The 20242-nt window shown below is 44.0% G+C and overlaps 1 protein-coding gene across 1 annotated transcript in view; it reads right to left on the bottom strand.

Annotated features, from left to right (window-relative positions):
* Positions 1-16313: 16313 nt before the first annotated feature.
* The window catches only part of PSMG4 (proteasome assembly chaperone 4), a 49737-nt gene continuing 45808 nt past the window's right edge, over positions 16314-20242 (bottom strand). Inside the window, exon 3 of the mRNA XM_073630977.1 lies at positions 16314-16769. Within this exon, the coding sequence (XP_073487078.1) occupies positions 16648-16769 (122 nt within the window). The 3' untranslated portion in view covers positions 16314-16647. The remainder of the gene's footprint in view (positions 16770-20242) is intronic.

Raw genomic sequence — 20242 nt, 5'->3', positions numbered from 1 at the left:
GAGATACCGCAGTTTGTTCCTTTTTTAGAGCCCTTTTGATGGGCGCTTCTCTGTGCTTTCATCCCCCCTTTCTTTCCATTATCCACAGGCTCTAGGAACACCACCTATTAGCTTTGGTGCGTCGGTTATAATTAGATGTTATCCTGAGTGTACCACTGTTTTTTATCATTTGTCTGCATATTACTTTGATTCCTTTTGAATCTTTATAATGGTTGAACTCTGTATATATTAATCTGAGTACTACAATATTTGAGTGGTGTATCCACCAATACCTTCACTGCTCTTTTGGCAAGTACATATTTTCCCGCAACAGGTTTTGATTAATCCCTTTAGTCCGATGGTGTTTGTCATTGGGGAGGAAATCAAACAGAATATTAGGTCGGTATTCTCTCAGGAACCCCATACTACTGCACCATCTGATAACAATCTTTTTAATGGTTTAAACAACACAAAAAACTAATGGTAACATTTCTAAATCGTAACTGGGATAATACCCTTGAATCATATATCACTAATGGTGTAGTACCAAGGGGATTGAGAGAAAGGGTCATCCCAGCACAACACTTACATACAGAAATATTTCTTAGAGAAATGGAAAAGGCTGTGTATAGATCGTGGTATAGCAGTTATGAGACCTATTATTGAGGAGGAGAACAGACAAGTAACTGGATTGAACAGACAAATTGAGAGTATTCAACAACTTGAACCCCATAAGGAAAAAACTGAATTTACTAAATATAACGATTTACTGAAAAAGGAAATTGATAAAGCTTAGAGGTACCTCAGTTTGACGAAACGGTCCAAGTTTCAACGAGACCTGGACGATTGCGCACAAGCGTAGATCTTTGATCTAACCAATAGCCACAGACGTGGTGGATCTAGGCGACGTAAATATCGCTCCCATAGCGGTGGCTTCACTACATCTGAGAGCGAAGGGGGTGAGCCTAAATCCGTTGTTTTATTTAGACGAGGAAATCTCACAGGTGGCAGGAGCAGCCCCTTGCCAAGGCATTTTGAAAGCAGCCCCAAAAGATCAGGGAGAAAACAAAAGAGGCGGCAGAGGAAGGGGGGGGGTACCAGACCGGGTCGGGGAAGAATGGTGACCAGGAGTCAGAAACACAGAAAAGTCGTGCCTGGGAGTTTGACAGATCCCTGGTGGTGACTTTGGAGACATGAAGATCATTAATCTTTCAGAAAGGCCAATTTAACTATTTAACTATTAGGCCTCATGCACACTGGACGTTATAAAAAAAGCCAGTAACGTTAGGTGTAGCGTGTTTTTCAGCATTTTTGCACTGTTTTACTGTGTTTTTAAGCAAAACTATACTCCCATAAAAGCTTATGGCTCAAAAACTCTGGTGAATGCAGAATAGCCGTATTTTTTAGCGTTTTTTGGCATTTTTAAGCTGTTTATTTAGCTTTTTCAGAATTAGAGCTGTTTTACAGCTGAAAAACTCCTCTCAAACACCACTAGTTCTGAGTCTTTTTTCCAGCCAGAAAACTCCCCTGTCAAAAACTGCTAACAGCCTATGTGCATGGATACATAGGATAACATGCTGGGGAGTTTATTGGCTGCAGAAATAAAACATCTGAAGGCAAAGCAGCAGCTGTAAAAATGTCCAGTGTGCAGGGGGCCTTAAATCCACCACAATGCCCCAGATTAGGAATAATCATTGACTAGGGGTCTCTTGATCTAGACCAGGAGGACCTTATGAAGTTAAGATGGGACAAAATGGGAAGTGACATCTCAAATGATGATAGGATTGTTTTTAAAAAACTAAAAGAAGCCCCCAATCTCATTATAAAACCAAGTGATAAGGGGGGCAATGTTGTCCTCCTATTCGAAAATAAACTATGAACAGCAGATCTTGAGGCAACTAAGGGACCAATCTACTTATATAAAATGAAGTAGTAACTCATTTCCCTCCTTGGTTGATTCTCTGAATCACAAATTATCCTTGGCCTTTGAAACACATCTTCACACTAAAAAAGAATTTGACTACCTGAGAGTGAATAAATATAATATTCCCACCATATAGACAATCCCCAAAGTACATAAGAACTTAAGCAGCCCCCCCGGAAGGCCTATTATATCGGCCATTAAAGGACCTCTTGAGTGAATTGGTAAATACTTAGACACTCTAAGGAGATGGTAATGGATTTGCCATCGTTTGTCCAGGACACAAGGGACGTTCTGGCCAAGATAGCTCAGGTGGAGGTACAGAGTGGGGTTATACTTGTCAGCATTGATGTTGAGTCCCTGTACACCTCGATCCCCCATCGGGGGGGTGGCAGCGGTTGCCCATTTCTTGGAACTCAAGTACCCATCAATGGGCACTCAAAATTAGTTAATTATTGAACTCCTTGAGTTCGCATAAACCCACAACTGCTTTCAATTTTCTTGGGTGAGCTACAGGCAGAAAAGGGGCACCTCAATGGAGGGACCCTGGGTACCAGCGTATGCCTGCCTTCATCTGGGCTGGTAGGAGGAGAGTGTGATCTATTGCTCATCGATGTACCTCAGCCACGCCCAGTTGTTGCTGAGGTACATAGATTATGTACTTTTGGTTTGGGGGGGACCCGAAAGGATCTACATAAATTTCTAGCTGAATTAAATCTGGACACCTGGAATATTAGGCTCACGTACACCTCTAGCAATGATCACATCTCTTTTCTTGACCTCTCCATCTTTATCAGGGACGGGAAATTAGAGACAAGGACTTTCAGGAAGGAGACTGCCACAAATACCCTTCTACTGGCCTGCAGTCACCACCCTCAACCTCTGATTAGAGGTATTCCAATGGGGCAGTTTCTGCGCATTCACAGAAACTGCTCAGTGGAAAAAGATTATAGTTGTGAAGCAGATCTTTACTGAAGATTTTGCGGTAGGGGATATTCCCATAACACTATCTGAGCCTCTTGCAAAAAAAGCTTCAGTGCAGAAAAGAATGGAACTTCTTAAAACTAGGAAGCCACACCTAAATAGAGATCAACCGGCCCCAGTCCGTATCATTACTAGATACGGAATACAGTGGGAGGATGTGCACGCAATACTAACTGAACATTGACCCATCCTCACCCAGTCTCCCGGTATCTCTGCAATTGTAGGCCCTAGACCCTACTGGTGGAGCAGGCAATCTGAGAGATAACTTAGTACATTCCGAGTTTGTATGCACACCTTCCAGTAACTGGCTGACTGATCGGTCTTACCCCAATGGCATGTTCCCTTGTGGACATTGCCACATCTGTAGATTTGTAGATAGCACTGACCTCTTCACCGACTCAGATCGGAAAAAGGTTTACCACATCAAACAATTTGCGAACTGCATTATTTGTGGTTTATACAGTATCTCCCAAAAGTGAGTACACCCCTCACATTTTTGTAAATATTTTATTTTATCTGTTCATGTGACAAAACTGAAGAAACTTTGCTACAATGTAAAGTAGTGAGTGTACAGCTTGTATAACAGTGTAAATTTGCTGTCCCCTCAAAATAACTCAACATACAGCCATTAATGTCTAAACCGCTGGCAACAAAAGTGAGTACACCCCTAAGTGAAAATGTCCAATTAGGGCCCAATTAGCCATTTTCCCTCCCCGGTGTCATGTGACTCTTCAGTGTTACAAGGTCTGAGGTGTGAATGGGGAGCAGGTGTGTTAAATTTGGTATCGTTCTCTCTCATACTGGTCACTGGAAGTTCAACATGGCACCTCATGGCAAAGAACTCTCTGAGGATCTGAAAAAAAGAAATTTGTTGCTCTACATAACGATGGCCTAGGCTATAAGAAGATTGCTAAGACCCTGAAACTGAAAAGGTGATGAACTGGCCAAGCGCAGCTCCATCCAAATTCCCAGGAAACACTGCAGACTTTTAAATCCCTCCTCTTCCACCATGCCAGTCATAGAGTAGCCTCCGACATGCTGAAAAACATAGCACAGAACAACAAAGCACCATCACAAGCCAACAACATCATATTTAGGAATACGGGAGGGTAGCAGATGCTGTCCTGAAAGGCTCTTAGAAATACAGTCACCGGTAGGTCTCAATGGTATCAAAAACTGTTTTAACACAAAGGGCTGCCGTGGCCTCCCGGTCCGTCACCGAGAGGTTGGTCTGCATCTGACTTATTGCAGATTGGACCTTCTCTATCTTCTCTTGCAGGAGAAAGATTTTCTGGTGTACCGAATCTATGGTGTGACTGAAACTAAGGATGAATCACTTGTATACAGTCTATAAACAGTTCATCAGTCCATGGAAAGGGATGGTGGAGTAGTAAAGGCAGCTGCTGTCCTCAGAGAGAGCCAACTCTATACAGAAAATAGAAAGGGGGAACACAGGAAGCGCCACCTAAGTAGTATTAAAATCAGGGTTTTAATGGCAAGGTACATAAAATCACTCACAAGAGGAGGATAGAACATAAGCTCATCTGTAATCCAGTAGTCCAGGGGGCTCCTAGTGTTCGGAGGGGCTCCAATGTGTGGCTGTGTTGGTGAGGGATCCCCAGCCCATCCTGTGGCCACCAGGAAGGCAACCAGAACCAGCGTGGAGTGCGCGGAAATGACGTCACGGACAGCAGGGATACATCCGGGGGAGCTGTTACAATGAGAGAAGATGGGCAGGCAGGCTATGCGCTTGGCATGTCAGCTCCTTCTACAGGCTTCCTTCTCCTGTGTTCCCCCTTTCTAGTCACCTGTAAGTCTAACTAAAGTTTTCCCCAATCGCCTTTCAGGACAGCACCTGGAAAGGATAACCAAAAAATGTACCCTAGGGAGGAACCACTGCCTTTAGTACCTTTCTGCCAAAGGCCTGATAGGCAGCTGACAGTAGGTCCAACTTATAATATCGTAGGAAGATTGAAAAACTGGACCAAGTGGCCGCCTTGCAAATTTACTCAGGTGAAGCACCGACCCTTTCAGCCCAGGAAGCCACCACCGACCTTGTGGAATGAGCCATGATACCAGAAGGAGGTTCCTTTTCTAGGGACACATAAACTTCCTTGATTGCCAATTTGAGCCACCTTCCTAGTATATAGTTTTGAAGGCCCCTTCTCTTTTTCAAACTCCCAAAAAGTGCATTTGATTTCCTGAAGTCCCCTGTTAAGGTCAGGTACTGTAAGAGGCATCTTCTCACATCTAGAGTATGAAAGGCTTCTTCCCCTGGATTAGCTTGAACTGGAAAAAAAGTAGGTAGCACTATTTCCTGAGTACGATGAAAGGATTTTTGGAAGAAAGGCCGGATCTGTTCTGAGGATTTTCCAATTCGGAAATATAAGTAAAACAGGTTCTGCCACTGATAGGGCCTGAATTTCGCTAATTCTTCGAGTCGAAGTAATTGCTACTAAAAAAAATAGTTTTTAGAATTAAATTTTTCAGAGATGCTTTTAGAGGTCGAAATGGAGCTTTCGTGAACCCCTGTAAAAGCCAGGGAAAGTCCCACTTGGGAAAAACTTTAATGACCGCCAACCTGTTTCGAGCCAAGGCCTTAAAAAAACCTCACAATGAGTGAATCCTTTGATTAATGTTTTCTCTAAAAAAACAGAAAGAGCTGCTACCTGAGTCTTTAGGGTGCTAGCTGCCAACCCCTTTTCTAGCCCTTCATGGAGAAACTCCAAAACTGAAATCACGCTATTCATTTGCTCTTGGAAGAGCACCAGGAATTATACTTTTTCCACACTTTCATGTAGATTGCTCTGGTCACTTTTTTCTGCTAGAAAGAAGGGTGGCAATGAGCTTTTTAGACAGCCCCTTGGCCATTGAGAGGTCTTCTTAAAAAAACAGGCCATTAAATTTAACTGATCCATCTCTGGATGGTACAGGAATCCTTGGACTAATAAGTCCTTTCTGCTCGTCAGCTTCCAGGGGAGCTTTGTGGCTAGGTTTAATAGCATTGTGAACCATGGTGTTTTTGGCCTGAAGGGGGTGTTACTAAGATTAAATCTGTGGATTCTTCTTTGAACTTCCTGAGTACCAGGGGTATCAACTAGAATGGGGGGGGGGGACGCGTAGCACAAAGGGTAGCTCCATGGATTACCTAACGCGTCTAGAACCACAGCTTGATCTTCCATGTGAAGAGAATAGAACGCTGGACTTTTTGCATTCTCCTGATTGCGAAATGGTCGACCTGGGGATGTCCCGAGAGCTCTGTGATCATCAGGAAGACTTCCTGGTTCAGACTCCACAATCTTTCTTCTGCTTAGGAGGTCTGCCAGCAGATTTTGCAACCCCTTCAGGTGAATGGCGGTCAGAGAGGCCACACTGCATTCTACCCACGTAGAAGATCTGTAAGGCCAGCTCCAGCAGACCCTTGCTTCTTGTTTCGATACATAAGCTACTGCCGCTGTATTGTCCGACAGGACCTGCACATGCTGCGTCCTGAATTTTTGCTGGAAGGATAAGAGACCTAGTACAATGGCCTTCAATTCCCGCCAATTGGATGATTTCCTAGCTTCTGCCTTCGACCAAGACCCTGGTGCCATCCGGCTATCCAGGTGGGCTCCTAAACCACATGCGCTTGCATCTGAAGTCAACCATTTGTTTAGGGGAAATGACCAGGAAAGACCTTCTGTCAGTTTGATTGGGCTCTGCCACCACCACAGAGCCCTCTTCATACTTGCGGCGATCTTGATTGGCTTCCCCAGAGGTTCTTGGTAGGATAATTTGTGCAGAATGTCCCTTTGGAGCGGACGAGAATGCAGTCTGGCTCACTGAACGGCCGGAATGGATGCGGTAAGCAGCCCCAGGGCTGCCGTGGCCTCCCGGTCCATCACCGAGAGGTTGGTCTGCATCTGACTTATTGCAGATTGGACCTTCTCTATCTTCTCTTGCAGGAGAAAGATTTTCTGGTGTACCAAATCTATGGTGTAACCCAGGAAACGTACCTCCTGTGCCAGAGTGAAATTAGATTTTTACAGATTTAGAAGCCACCCTAGGCCCCTGAGGTGGACTTGGGTCTCCTGAAGAATTGCTAGCACCTGACCCCTGGAGTCTGGGAATAAAAGTACGTTGTCTAAATAGGGCACAATAGAGATCGGAATAGTGAAGTATTGCGGATATCGTGTATTTGCCCCAGGCTCCCTTCACCCTAAGTCTAAACATTTTAAATTCTAAATTTTAAATATAGTCATAAATTATATATATATATATATATATATATATATATATATATATATATATATATATATATATATATACTTTAATTTTGTATGTTTGGTATTTTTGGTTTATAAGTGCTATGTATATATTTTGTATACTATGCAGCATATATGGGATGTGGTGTCCCCTTTGCGGTGTTCTGCTTTACATCCTGTGTGCAGTGACACGGCCATGCACACCGGCAGCATTTATTTATTTATTCATTTGTCTTTAATGCCATCGTCCTGTAGGTCCTTGGGTATTGCAGCCCTTGATGGCTGTACAACAACATTGGATATACATGCAGTACCTGTATGGCAAATTGAATTTCTATAACTGACCAGTTTAAACTTAGCAGGAGTGGTCACATCAAATATGGCTGCCGCTATTACATGGATGGTACAACACATTGGGTTGCTGGTTTACCACATAGTATATATTCTCGGAGGTGTAGCAATATGGCGCCCCTCCAGATGACGTCTTGATGACCAAACGTGTAGGGCGGAGCCACAGCGTCATTGCATCACTTCTTGTTAGGTCCGTGAATCACAGGAGAACCACAGACTTTGTGTTTTTTACCTACTGCATTTCGTTTATGCACAGAATGTAAGTGCAATTCTTTTTCAATAAAAATAGTGTTTTATTTAAACGTTATTGCACTATGGAGTATCCTTTTCTCTCTTGCATACACTGCATTTGAAAGAGATTGTGGGGTTGACATGGACCAATACAGCGGAGGTCTTAGCAACAGCATAACTGTAAAAGCGTGACACCCTCTAAAGGGGACAAGTTTCTGGTGAGTGCAACATAAATAGGAGAGCACAGAGTGGAGCACCAGCACTTTTGATATTTTAGACAGCACAAGAAGAAAGAAGCACAAGTCACTTTATCTATTAATTTATTCATCCGGTTTTGCTGTTTGGACATTTATATATATATATATATATTTTGATGGACTGCACTTTGGAATCACTGGCACTTCACTGAGATTCCATAGCACAGGAATTAGCTATTAATTTATTATTATCAAATAGGGTTTCTTCTGTTTTTGTCCATGCACTTTATTAAGTATTTTTTTTAGTATTAACTATTGGAGATGTAATAGATTAACTATTGGCCTCTGCCATCACTTTGGTGAATACCCTGGGGGAGGATAACAGTCCGAAGGGTAGAGCTCTGAATTGGAGATGCCAAATGGACTTTCCAAAAATGACGGTGATGACTGGGCTATTGGGATGTATAAGTACGCATCTCGTAGGTCCAGTGATGCCATGAAACAACCTGGGGACAATAACTTCTTCACTGAAAAGATTGTGTACATCCAGAAGTGTCTGTAATGGATTGATTTGCTCAAGATTTAGAATCAAACGGAACTCCCCGGAGGGTTTTCTGATTAAGAAAATGTGTGAGTAAAAACCCTGGCCCTCTTGTTCCTTGGGAATTTGAACTATGTCTTCCTGCTGTATCAGTTCCTCTAAGAGGGATGTCATTGCAGATGCCATCTCTTAGTCCTTTGGAAGACTGGTGACAAAAAAACCTGCTTTGAGGGGTTTTGGAAAACTCCAGGTTGGAACCCTGGGCAATGATGTTCCTGATGAATTGGCTAGAGGTGGTTTCCTCCCATTGTGGAAGGACGCTAACCTTCCCCCCACCGGGAGGAGCCTGTCATTTCTTCTTAGTGGACTGATCTGGGGGCCTGAAGAGCACTCCCCCTCTTCCCTTGCCCTTCTGAAAGGTCCACTTCCTCCTCTGGCCCTGCTTCCTATCTATTTGGGACTGCAGAGCAGGACGAAATTTTTTTCTTAAAAGGTTGCTTCTTTTTTGAAGGGAATGCTTTCTTTTTATCGGCTGTTCTATCCAGCACTGTCTCTAGATCAGGCCCGAAAAGAAAATCGCCAGAGAACGGTATCCCGCATAATTTGACCTTAGATACTGAATCATCAGGCCATGTCTTAAGCCAGATGGCTCATCTGGCCGAGTTGACCAATGCTGAGAACCTTGCAGACATTTTCACTGCCTCAGCATCTGCTACGTATTTCACCACCTTTAAAAAGGAGAGGAAAGGATTCCAGCAGATCTTTCCTGGAGGTCCCAGCTTCCACATGCTCTTTTAGCTGAACCAGCCAGCACCCTATATTCCTGGCAACCACTGTGGATGCCATTGCAGGCTTGAGGTTGGACAAAGTGGAGCCCAATGCTTTGAGAGAGTCCACCCTTTTGTCCATCGCATCCTTCAATACGCCCATATCCTCAAACGCCAGATCCGTGCATCGGGAAACTTGTAAAAAAGCTGCATCCACCCTGGGCTTCTTATTCCATACCTGGGTGTCATCCTCTTCAAAGGGGAACATTCTCCTCAGTGATTTGGGGAAAAAGACCCCTCTCTGAATCTCTCCATTCTTTTTTGATTGTTTCTGATATTACTCTGTGTACTGGAAAGACTCTTCGTTTGGACTCATCCAGACCGTTATACATTTTGTCGCGTATCGAGGGCTGTACCTTTTCACCCTGGATTTCAAGTGTAGTCTAAATTGCTCTAAGCAAATCATCCACCTCCTCCAAAGATAATTTCTGGAAGATCTATCTATATCATCTTCTTCTGAGTCCTTGAGGGAAGGAAGGATAATTGCCCCCTCTTCCTCTGAGTCACTAGTCCCAATAGATCTTGAGGTAGATGCCCAAGGACTGGATAGAGGGCTCCTCTGCAGATCCGCAGTAGATGTCGCTTTGACTAACAAAGAGCAAATCAAGCCCAAGGCTTCCTTCTTTAAGTCTTTACATTGCTGAGAAGACTCCTCCATAACCAACTCTGAAATGCAGGATCTACACAAGGGTTTTGGCCATGAGTCTCTCAGATGATTTTTGCAAGAAGGCCACTTCCTCTGAACTGGAGGAGGCTTCTTAGATTTTACTTTGTCTTGTTTGATCCCATAGGTTAAAGCTAAAGGGTAACCAGTTAACTCTGCCTGCAAGAGAGCTTTAAGAACCCAATGCAAACTCTAGCTCAGAAAATATCACCAGAGGAAATGCTAGCAAATAGAAAAGCAGACCTGAACATAGCCTTACAGCTGGGTGGGTGCCTTAGCCTTAACAGCAGCATGCTTTCGCTACATAAAAGGGGAAGGTACTAGTGGCACCTCCTTCCGCTGATGCTGCAGTCAGTTCCACCTCCATCCTAGCGGAAACCTTCTGCCTGTTTTAAAAAGCCCGCTTCCCAGCGTACCCGTGCCCCAGGGGCCAGAAACGGAAGCACCACTATCTTGACCTGCCTCCGACCCTTGCGTTCCAGTGGCCAGAACCAAAGCCACCACACCTCTGCCAGAAGTACCTCCTACCAGCGCCGACAACAGGACTGTGTATACACCGCTCCTAAAGCACCCCTGTCCATTGAAATCAATGGGGCAGCAGCACTTTGCGGGCGATTTTAACGCTTTTTTGGCTGCTAGCGGGGGTTAAAAGCGCCATGCTAGCGGCCAAACAGCGCCACTAAAAATAGCAACGCTTTACCACCGACAGCTGCCCGCCCAGTGTGAAAGTAGCCTCTCTGGTCCACCATTTTTCCAACTAAGGCAGGAGAGATTCTTGCCTTTACTGGGTCAGTAAATCCGCTATCAAAATTTTGAAGGTGGTCGTTGATCAAATTCTATAGCAAAGAGGGAAGACACATTAAGGAGTCAATGCTGCTCACCCCAATATGGACAAGAAAAATGGGAAAAGGTCCCCCGAGCGGGGTTTTTAGGCAGCTAACCATAGATATGAACAAGGCATTAAATAAAATATTAAAGTGCTTTATTGAGGGGTAATGAATGAATGTAACAACATATAAATATAAATTGGGAGCTCCAGTGGGAAAATACCCATACCAAATACATATAATAGCAAACATAGGTTATTCACAGCATATGATAAGGCTATTGCATAACAATCCTGACGCGTTTCGACCCATGAATTTTGGGGTCTCTTCAGAGGATGAGTTTGCTACAGAAAAAAGAAAAATTTATAACAGTATGTCCAGCTTATTTAAAAGAATTACAGCATAGGCAAGTTTGTTTAGCAACACTTTGCACATAATTACCACTGAGTTTGGATGTACCCCTCGATCAGAGCCTCCCCACACAGCAGCCAGACCATCCAGTGTGCCCGCACGTAGCAGCACCCCAGGAAGAAGGGGGAACAGGAATCCACTTGATATGGCTTGCAAGGAGTCACACGTATAATTGCCCCCCCACCAACACACCACTGCTTCCCGGCGTACCCGTGCCCCAGGGGCCAGAAACGGAAGCACCACTATCTTGACCTGCCTCCGACCCTTGCGTTCCAGTGGCCAGAACCAAAGCCACCACACCTCTGCCAGAAGTACCTCCTACCAGCGCCGACAACAGGACTGTGTATACACCGCTCCTAAAGCACCCCTGTCCATTGAAATCAATGGGGCAGCAGCACTTTGCGGGCGATTTTAACGCTTTTTTGGCTGCTAGCGGGGGTTAAAAGCGCCATGCTAGCGGCCAAACAGCGCCACTAAAAATAGCAACGCTTTACCGCCGACAGCTGCCCGCCCAGTGTGAAAGTAGCCTCTCTGGTCCACCATTTTTCCAACTAAGGCAGGAGAGATTCTTGCCTTTACTGGGTCAGTAAATCCGCTATCAAAATTTTGAAGGTGGTCGTTGATCAAATTCTAGCTTGTGATAGCGTTCAATAAGATTGAGTACAAAAGTGTTGGAGGTTATTTCTCTCCATTGTGGGATGAAGTCCTCCAATCTTTCTCTCACTGGCCCTCTGTAGTCATTGGGTTTTGGCAGAATTGTCAGGAGGATCGAAAAGAATCACTGCTCCATCCCTTTCTTTATGCCCTGACCAGTGTTTCTTTGGTCTTTCCTTGTCCTCCGTTGGTTAAAGCCTCTGATTACAAAAAAAAATTATTTCAGGGAAAGTCGCCTTCTTATCTGCTGTGCGTTCCGAGGCATCTTGCAAGCCTGGCTCAAAGAGCAAATCTCCTGTGAAAGGTAAATTACTCAAATGCAATTTCAATGACATCTCCAGACCAGGTTTTAAGCCAGAGCACTCTATGGGCAGAATTAATCAAGGCTGAAGTTTTGGCCGAAATCCTTATCACTTCTACTTAAGCATCTGCCATGTAGCCAACTGCTGTAAATAACATAAGAAGTAAAGCGAGAAGCTGATCTCTCAGAATGCCCACTTCCAAATTTGTTTTGAGCTGAGACAGCCAAAACTCCACATTTCTTGCTACACAAGTAATAGCAAGCACTTGTCTTAAGCCTGCCATCCACGCATTCCAGGCTCTTTTTAGCAGGATGTGATCCCTTTTATCCAACGGGTCTTTCAGAACCCCCATATCTTCAAAGGCCAGATCTGCTTTCTTTGTGACTTTGGCGAGAGGGGCATCTAGCTTTGGGCGTTTATGCCAAAATAGTGCTGGATCCCCATTGAATGGAATTCTTCTTTTCAAAGAAGTAGAAAAGAATGGTTTCCTTTCCAGAGTCTTCCAATTCCTGTGAAATGGCTTCGGACAAGACCTGGTGTACCACAATTACTCTGGATTTTTTCTTTTGCAGGCCCTCATACATCAAATGATGATTGTTTAATTTTACTTTTTCTTCCTCCATATCTAAAGTGTCATATATGGCTTTTGGAACCTTATCTACTTCCTCCAGAGATAACTTGTACCTTGAACAACTGTAACTCCTTTCTTCTGGATCTTGATCGTTTTCAAATTCAGAACCAGATCCATCAGGCTCCCTGGTTCCATCCCTGTTCTCTTCTTCCTGAACATTCATGTTATTAGATTTAGATAAAGGAATTAGAGTAAGAACAGGTGGGGTTGGCACGTTAGGAGAGGACTTTTGTACATTAATTAACAGAGTTGTAAACATGTGAAATGTTGCCACTAATTCCTTAACTGTGGATAGCAGGCTCTTACATGCTGATGCAGACTCATCCTTTACCAAATTATTAATGCAGGAGCGATATAAAAGCTTGTTCCACAAAGAACTCATCTTGGTAGAATAGCTTGCACATTTTTTATGGGTGCCACCGCTTTGCCCTTATCAGCCATTTTTTCTTGGGACAGGAGGAACGATTCAGTGATACCACAAGTCTAACCACACCATTACACACAGGCCCCTTTACCTGTTATAAGCTGGTGCTTGGTTCCCCTGGAGCTTGTTGGGCTGCAGATGCCATGGCCTCTGTTGGGTAGCACATCTCGGTGTATAAAATGCCAGTGTAGGCCCCGCCTACAAGGTCAGAGCCGCAAACCTAGCCATGCGGCGATGACTGTAACCACCTCCCATCTGCCCACTATATATAAATGGCCGGTGCTGCAGTCTGTGAAGTCTCCTCTAACAGCGATCGGGTGTGAGAGGACAATAGGTGTGTAGTACAGTACTGTACTACATACTGAAAAAGTAAAAAAAAAAATAGATAAATTAATCTGTCACTAGAGCAGTGCAGTCTCCCTATGGTAACATTGTACTGCTCTGGTTAGTGATCAGAGACAGTGTATTCCATTGCAGCATTCCTTTCTTTAGCCTCCTGTACTTCCTGACCAGTGAACATGGCATTCCTGGGGGGCAGCCACATACCAATAGGCTAGGCTTGTTTGGCTTATAGAAATGGGGACTGCTATGGGTGGCGCTACTCTAAGCTATATTCCCTAACCACCTGTACAGAGGAGAACAACAATGAAAAAGTCTCACAAGTGGTATTGCCATACTCCGAATAAGTAACTGAAAGGGTTTTGGGTTGTAAGTCTAAGTATGCCCATGCGGTGTGTGAAAAATCTTATTAAATTTACAACTGTGTAAAAAAATGTATTTTCATTTTCTTTTCCAAGACCTTGTGGCAAAAAAAAAATCTTCAAACGACTCACCATGCCTCTTAGAAAATACCGTTGGGCGATTGCTTAAAAAATGCAGCAATTTTTTGGGCTGTCCACTCCTGGTTCTCCAAAATGTTATAGGCAGGAAATTAGAAGTATAGTTTATGCCCCTAGAAAGTCTGAAGGTGCTCCTTGGATTTTGGGCCTCTCCACGTGGGTAGGCTGTGAAAAAGTCTCACACATATGGTATCGCCACATTTGGGAGGAGTAGCAGAATGTGTTTTGGGGGTGTAATTCTAAGTATGCCTATGGTGTGTGTAAAAAAAAATATTTTATTGACAACTGTGTGTAAAAAAAAAAAAACGTTCCTGTATTTTCCAAAAACTTGTAGCAAAAATGATATTTTCAAAAGACACACAATGTCTTTCAAAAAAAGTGTTTGCTTTCCAAAATGGGCTAATTTTGTGGGCGTTTCCACTGTCCTGGTGCTCCAGAGCTTTCAAAAATGTGAGGGGCAGTCAAATTTGTAATTTATGACCTTGGAATGCCTGAAGGTACTCCTTGCATCTAGGCTGTAAAAAAGTCTCCCTCATGTGGTATCCTTAGCTGGACTCCTCTGATGTCAGAATACACTTATCATTGCAGCACTGCCCTTACTAAAGTTTTCTATCAAGCCTGTTCGTGAGCAGTTGATCGGTCCCTGCTGAACCGGTCAAATTTTGATCCATCGACGGTCAGCCTTTGTTACCAGGGTTCTAGACAGAAAAGAGGAAGCAGACCTGAACCAACAGAAACCTTGGAAAAATCTGTCTATTGTATGTGGTCTGAGATACCCAGCATTAGAGGAAATGTACAGTCTTTTCAAGAGATTTGTGTTAAAGAGAGCTACTTAAAGCTATGGATGCTATTAAAAAATCAACCAAATATTGTCTTCAAGTATGTATACTTAAATATTGCACATCAGTTAATAAAAAAATCTCATCATTTAGCTCAAAATTCTCTCTCCCGCCACCAAAAAAAAATAAAAAATTGGATCATCACTGCTGCTATTAAAAAAAAAAAAAAAAAAGCAGCTTCACCCAGGTATCGGGAAGAGGTCTAATGCAGGCTAACACATCACATCCACCCTTCTCACAGTGCCACTATGACAAAATACAATTGCCATCAAGCCATGGGAATTGTAGCAGGAGGGGCATGACAGACCAAGAGACTATTGTGTTGCCATTCACAGGGTAAGGCCATCAGAGGCTGGACAGACCAGGAGCCTACTGGCCTGTCACTCATATGTCCGTTATAGGTGGTGGGTCAGACCAGGAGTTGGAGTCTCCTGGGTCTACCCACTACAGCAAATGGGGATGTAATGACATCACTGCTTCCTGAAAATAGAACTACAGCAGCACAGTCGCCACCAGTCTTATAAAAATGGATGTAAGGGGGAAAGACGCCCCTCATTATGGAAGCAAATGGATATACCGTATTTATTGGCCTATAACACGCACTTTTTTTCCCTGAAAACAGAGGAATAACAGTGCCTCGCGTTATACGCCGATACTATGTTTTACTAACGGGGCAGCGATCAAGCGGTACGCCCCGGGAACCACCCATTGGGGGGTGTCAGGCTGGCCACCCCGCCTCCCCTGGCCCTGGGACAGCGCTGCCTCCATAGTCTAAAGTTGATTAAAAAAAAAAAAATCACTTGCCGGCCCCCTCCTACACCACTCCTCCTGTGTCAGTGTCATTATAAAACGAAGCTTGTAAATATCTCAGTAGCTCAGTTTTTTTCTGGCTGCTCTCCTCCTCCTCCTAGCTTTAGCTTGGAGGAGGAGAGCGGTCATATGACCATCTATGTAACGTCAGAGAGAGCAGTCATGTGACCAGGTCAGTGAAAAAAACTATTGAGGTATATGGAAGCTTCATTCTACAATAGGAGTGACACAGGAGGAGCAGTGTGGAAGGCGCTAGCAGTAATTTTCTTCATAACTGTAGAGAATGCTGGCAGCGCTGGGAGTGCAGGGGCAGGGGGGCTGTATACTGGATGGGGGGGCTATGTACTGTGCAGGGGGACTGTGAAAAATGTTTTTCCTTCAAACTTCCCTCTTTAAAATTGGTGTGCGTGTTATACGCCAATAAATACGGCATTTTGATTGCTGAATATATAAAGAAAACATATTCATTAAAATGTAAAAAAAAAAAAATAATGGACACAAAGTTCAGCTTTAATGTAAGAAATCTTATTAGGAAGTGTTAATGTTTTATAAACATTGTTTTTAAGTATAATTAATAATCCTTTATGTACACAGGGACAAGGCATACTTACCAAAAAAAATGAAATAAATCATTAGATAACAGTAAAAGTTTTAATTCTGTGTTTTAGGATAAAATACAATACAAAATAAGTCCTTCTATTCAAGTGGCATTTTTTTTGCATAAAGAATGAGATCAAGTTTAAAAATAATCTCATTTCAAAATGTAAATGTTATCCGTTGAATCCCCTAATACATTTATATCTGGTAATGGGGGCTAATGTTATGCATTTGGTACATAATCAGCTTCTAGGAGCTTCTTTTCCCAGCACTCTCTGCTGCTCCTCAGTGACTTCCAAAGACCATGACGGCTAGGTTCCGCTGTAGATCTGCTCAGGCAGGTTAGGTGTCCGGTCAGTGTAACATTCTGTCCTTTAAAACTTTTCAGGAAAGGTATCCATTTCCTGCTTGATTCGTTTCTCTATCAGCAACAATAGCTGGTTGTCAGTTGTTGGAATGCTGATGCTAACAAACACTTGCTTTTTAGTCTTCATTGCTGCAAATTAAAAACAAAAAAAAAAAAGATTATTTCTCCCTTCTTATTTTGTGCCAGCTAGGAGCCTAAGTTAACAAGTTTGTCAGCGGGATTAAGTCCCCTTTCACACTATAAGTACTACATTAATCACCTCAACATACCTTCTTTTTTTTTTTTTTTTGAACGTAGTGCACTGTATGCTCAGCATGTGCATTGTGGTGCAGTGCAGAGTGGGTGCGTTCAACAATGATAAAGCATTAGAGTGTGTGCATTCAAAATGAAAGCTGCAGTAACGCACTGGTGTCAAGGGAATTCTTGAAAACCTGTCCTGAGGAATATATCAGGTGTTGACCTTCTGAAAATGCTTCTTGCCTGGCTGTTATGTGGCTTTCACGCTTCTGGAAATTCACTGACCTTGAACAGGTATGTATTTGAGGATTTTTTTACACATTGATCTAAATTAATTAGCTGCTTGCTTGAATCATGCCATTAAATAGGAATCAGCCAAACAAGTAGTAATTTCAGAAAAAGATTAGCAAAGCAATTTTGAGGGTTCAAACAAAAGGTACCAGTTTACTCCTTTGTAGTTACTACATGAATAAAGGCAGGCACAATTTTGGATCATGCCTCAATGATAAAATAAATATAATTTTAACTGCAATTAGTAGGTCTTCGCATACATTTGTCACAATCCTGGGGAATTCAAACTGAGTGATGAAAAAATGCAAAAGCAAAGGTTACCGATGGTATGCAGAGATGTAAGCAGTTGAAACACAATTTTCCTGTGGTTTTTCCTGAAGGTAACCTCTACTTAGCATTTTCCATTATATGTTCAGGTTTGTGTGAGGTTTACTTTTAGCACCCCTCAAAGCTACAATTTATGTACATGAAAAGTTAATCTAGAAAAATAGGATTTTTTTACTTACCGTAAAATCCGTTTCTCTAAGTTCATTGACAGACACAGCCTTCTTTATTCAGAACGGTAGGGTTATATCATCTCTGCAGGATTAGAACTAGGCAGAACAAAAAAAACAACAACCCCTGGCTACGCCCATGGGCTGTCCTCCGTCAGTATATAACCCCCTCCCCGCTCTAGGTATTCAGTTTAGTAGCAAGCAGTAATAGAAGTATCAAAAAACTAAATAGAGGGGTGGGTGCTGTGTCTGTCAATAAACTCAGAGAAATGGATTTTACGGTAAGTAAAAAATCCTATTTTCTCATTCCTTCATTGACAGCCTTATTTATTCAGAACGGTAGAGATGTCCCAAGGTAGTGCTGAACATGAGGGGTGGGACAGCGAAAAAATCCCAAGGCTAACACAAAAAGCCAACCAGGTAACAGGAGCTTCATACAGGACAAGCTGGAACCCAACCTGAACGATACCCCTTCAAGAGAGATTAGACCCTCTTAACAGCAGCCTGCAAAAAGCTTGCGGCCAAAAAAAAAAAAAAATCACCCGAAGATGCCAACCCATCCACTTTGTAGAACTTGTGAAAAATGCGCCACGAATGCCTGAAGACAGAAGGCCCAAGACTCACTAGGCTCCCTAGAAGAATGCGCCGTAACAGGGAAAGCAGGAACCTGATTCCTGACAGAATAGCCCAGAATCATCATCTGTCCGATTCATCCAGAAGAAGGTTGCAGAAGAAGCAGACAGCCCCTTTCTTGGCCTGTCCGTGAGTACAGAGCCTGACCTCCAAAAGACTCAGTGGCTGGAAAATACAACCGAATCTCCCAAACCACATCCTGGGCAGATAAGGCAAATTCCTTGGGATGTGTTTCCAGGGACACAAGAAAGGAAACACAATGTCCTTGTTCAAATGGAAACCCAGGGACGGAACTATAGAAAAGGGCGAAGCACCGCCTAAACCTGGGTAAGGTGAACGAGAAGATAACGCCACCCTTTTCAACACCCTGTGAGCAGAGGTGAAAGCCACCAAGAGGCCACCTTCCCGAGACAAAGTAAGCAGTGGAATCTCCCGATATTTTGAGAGAGGGAGGGAGAGAGAGAGAGAGAGAGAGCGGCTCCTGGAGAACCGAAAACACCAAGTTCAGATCCCACGGTGCAAGAAAAAAACCACACCGGTGGAAACAGACGTCTAACCCCTTAAATAAAAAGGTACGCACCAGGGAGTGCGAGACCAGGGGATGCTGAAGACGACCACCCAGGCTGACACCTGGCCCTTAATGTTACTCGAGACTCATCCCTGGGGGTGGGAATTGGAGCCACCTAGAAAGAACAAGGATGAATGCCCGGTGCTTCACACTAGGATATATGCTCTCTCCACACCCGGAGGTTAAAACCTCCTAAAAGATGGACTCCCTAGCCATCAACAGTGTTGGAACTGCCACACCTGGCTCAACACAACCAGGCTGTTAAAACCAGTGACTAAGGCAGGGTGGAAGAATGGCCCTGGGACCATAGATCCTTCCTGAGGCGCAGTCAACAAGGAACACCGGCGACCAGGCACACCCAGGTCTTCGTACGCAGACCAACTGGACCCATCCGGGGATAACAGAATGAACTCCCACAGCCGTGATCCTACGTAAAAGCCACAACAGAAGCTGGAGGGGAGGAAAGGCATAGGGAAACATCACTGGCCCCATGGGCCACCAGAGCAACCGTGACCTTACCAGAAACCTTGGTACCGTCCAGTTGAACCAGAACACCAAGAGAACTACCTCATGAGTGTCCCAGCGGGAACAAACCCGAAGAAATGCAGCCCGGTGAAGGGCCCATCCGTGGGCCAACCCTCGCCAACTGAGGTATCCGCCTGTCAGTATTCCACTCCTGGAATGCATACACCAGAAAAGGGCCGGACGAAACATTCTGCCCACCAGGGAATACTGGCAACAGCCAGAGCCGCCACAGCCTATCTGACCCGCCCTGTTGACTAGAACCATACCGGAAGCCGCCGAAATCGATCCGTCCATGATCCAGACTTAGCCTGATCACTCGAAGTTTTAGCATATCACCTGGTAGTCTGGATTCCACCAGCGTACAATGACCCTAAGCAGAGCTCAGTCCCAGGACATCCTACCCGGACCGACTGGCATTGGTGGTCACGCTGTTTAACACAAGGGGAGAAAGGATTTATCCCGCCAAAGAACCGGAGAGCGAGCCACCAGACCAGGGAACCCTGGTTTCCTAACTCGGCTGAATCCAATTGTCCCGAGACCTCAGGCATTTGTCTCATGCCAGGATCTCCCCAAAGGGAGCTTGTATGGAACTGCGCAAATGGAATTGTTTCAAAAAAAAGGTAGAAACTCTCAGACCCAACACCCACACGCAGGTTCGCAGAGGGCCTACCCGCCGGACAGAAAAATAAAAAACGCAGCATGCAACGTCTGGAGTTTGTCCAAGAGAAGAAAACACGCTGGCCAAAGCAAAAGCTCGGGTTTAATCTGACGTTTCCTACTGAAATCAGTCAAGGTCTGTATAGAAACTACATTGCCCCTTGGGGTAGCCAAGGAGTGGCAGAAAAAGATCGTCC

Source organism: Aquarana catesbeiana, linkage group LG05 (genome assembly GCF_042186555.1).
Source record: "Aquarana catesbeiana isolate 2022-GZ linkage group LG05, ASM4218655v1, whole genome shotgun sequence".
NCBI classification, from domain to species: domain Eukaryota; kingdom Metazoa; phylum Chordata; class Amphibia; order Anura; family Ranidae; genus Aquarana; species Aquarana catesbeiana.
The sequence above is the reverse complement of the archived record's forward strand: the minus strand, read 5'-3'. Positions and strand labels throughout refer to the sequence as shown.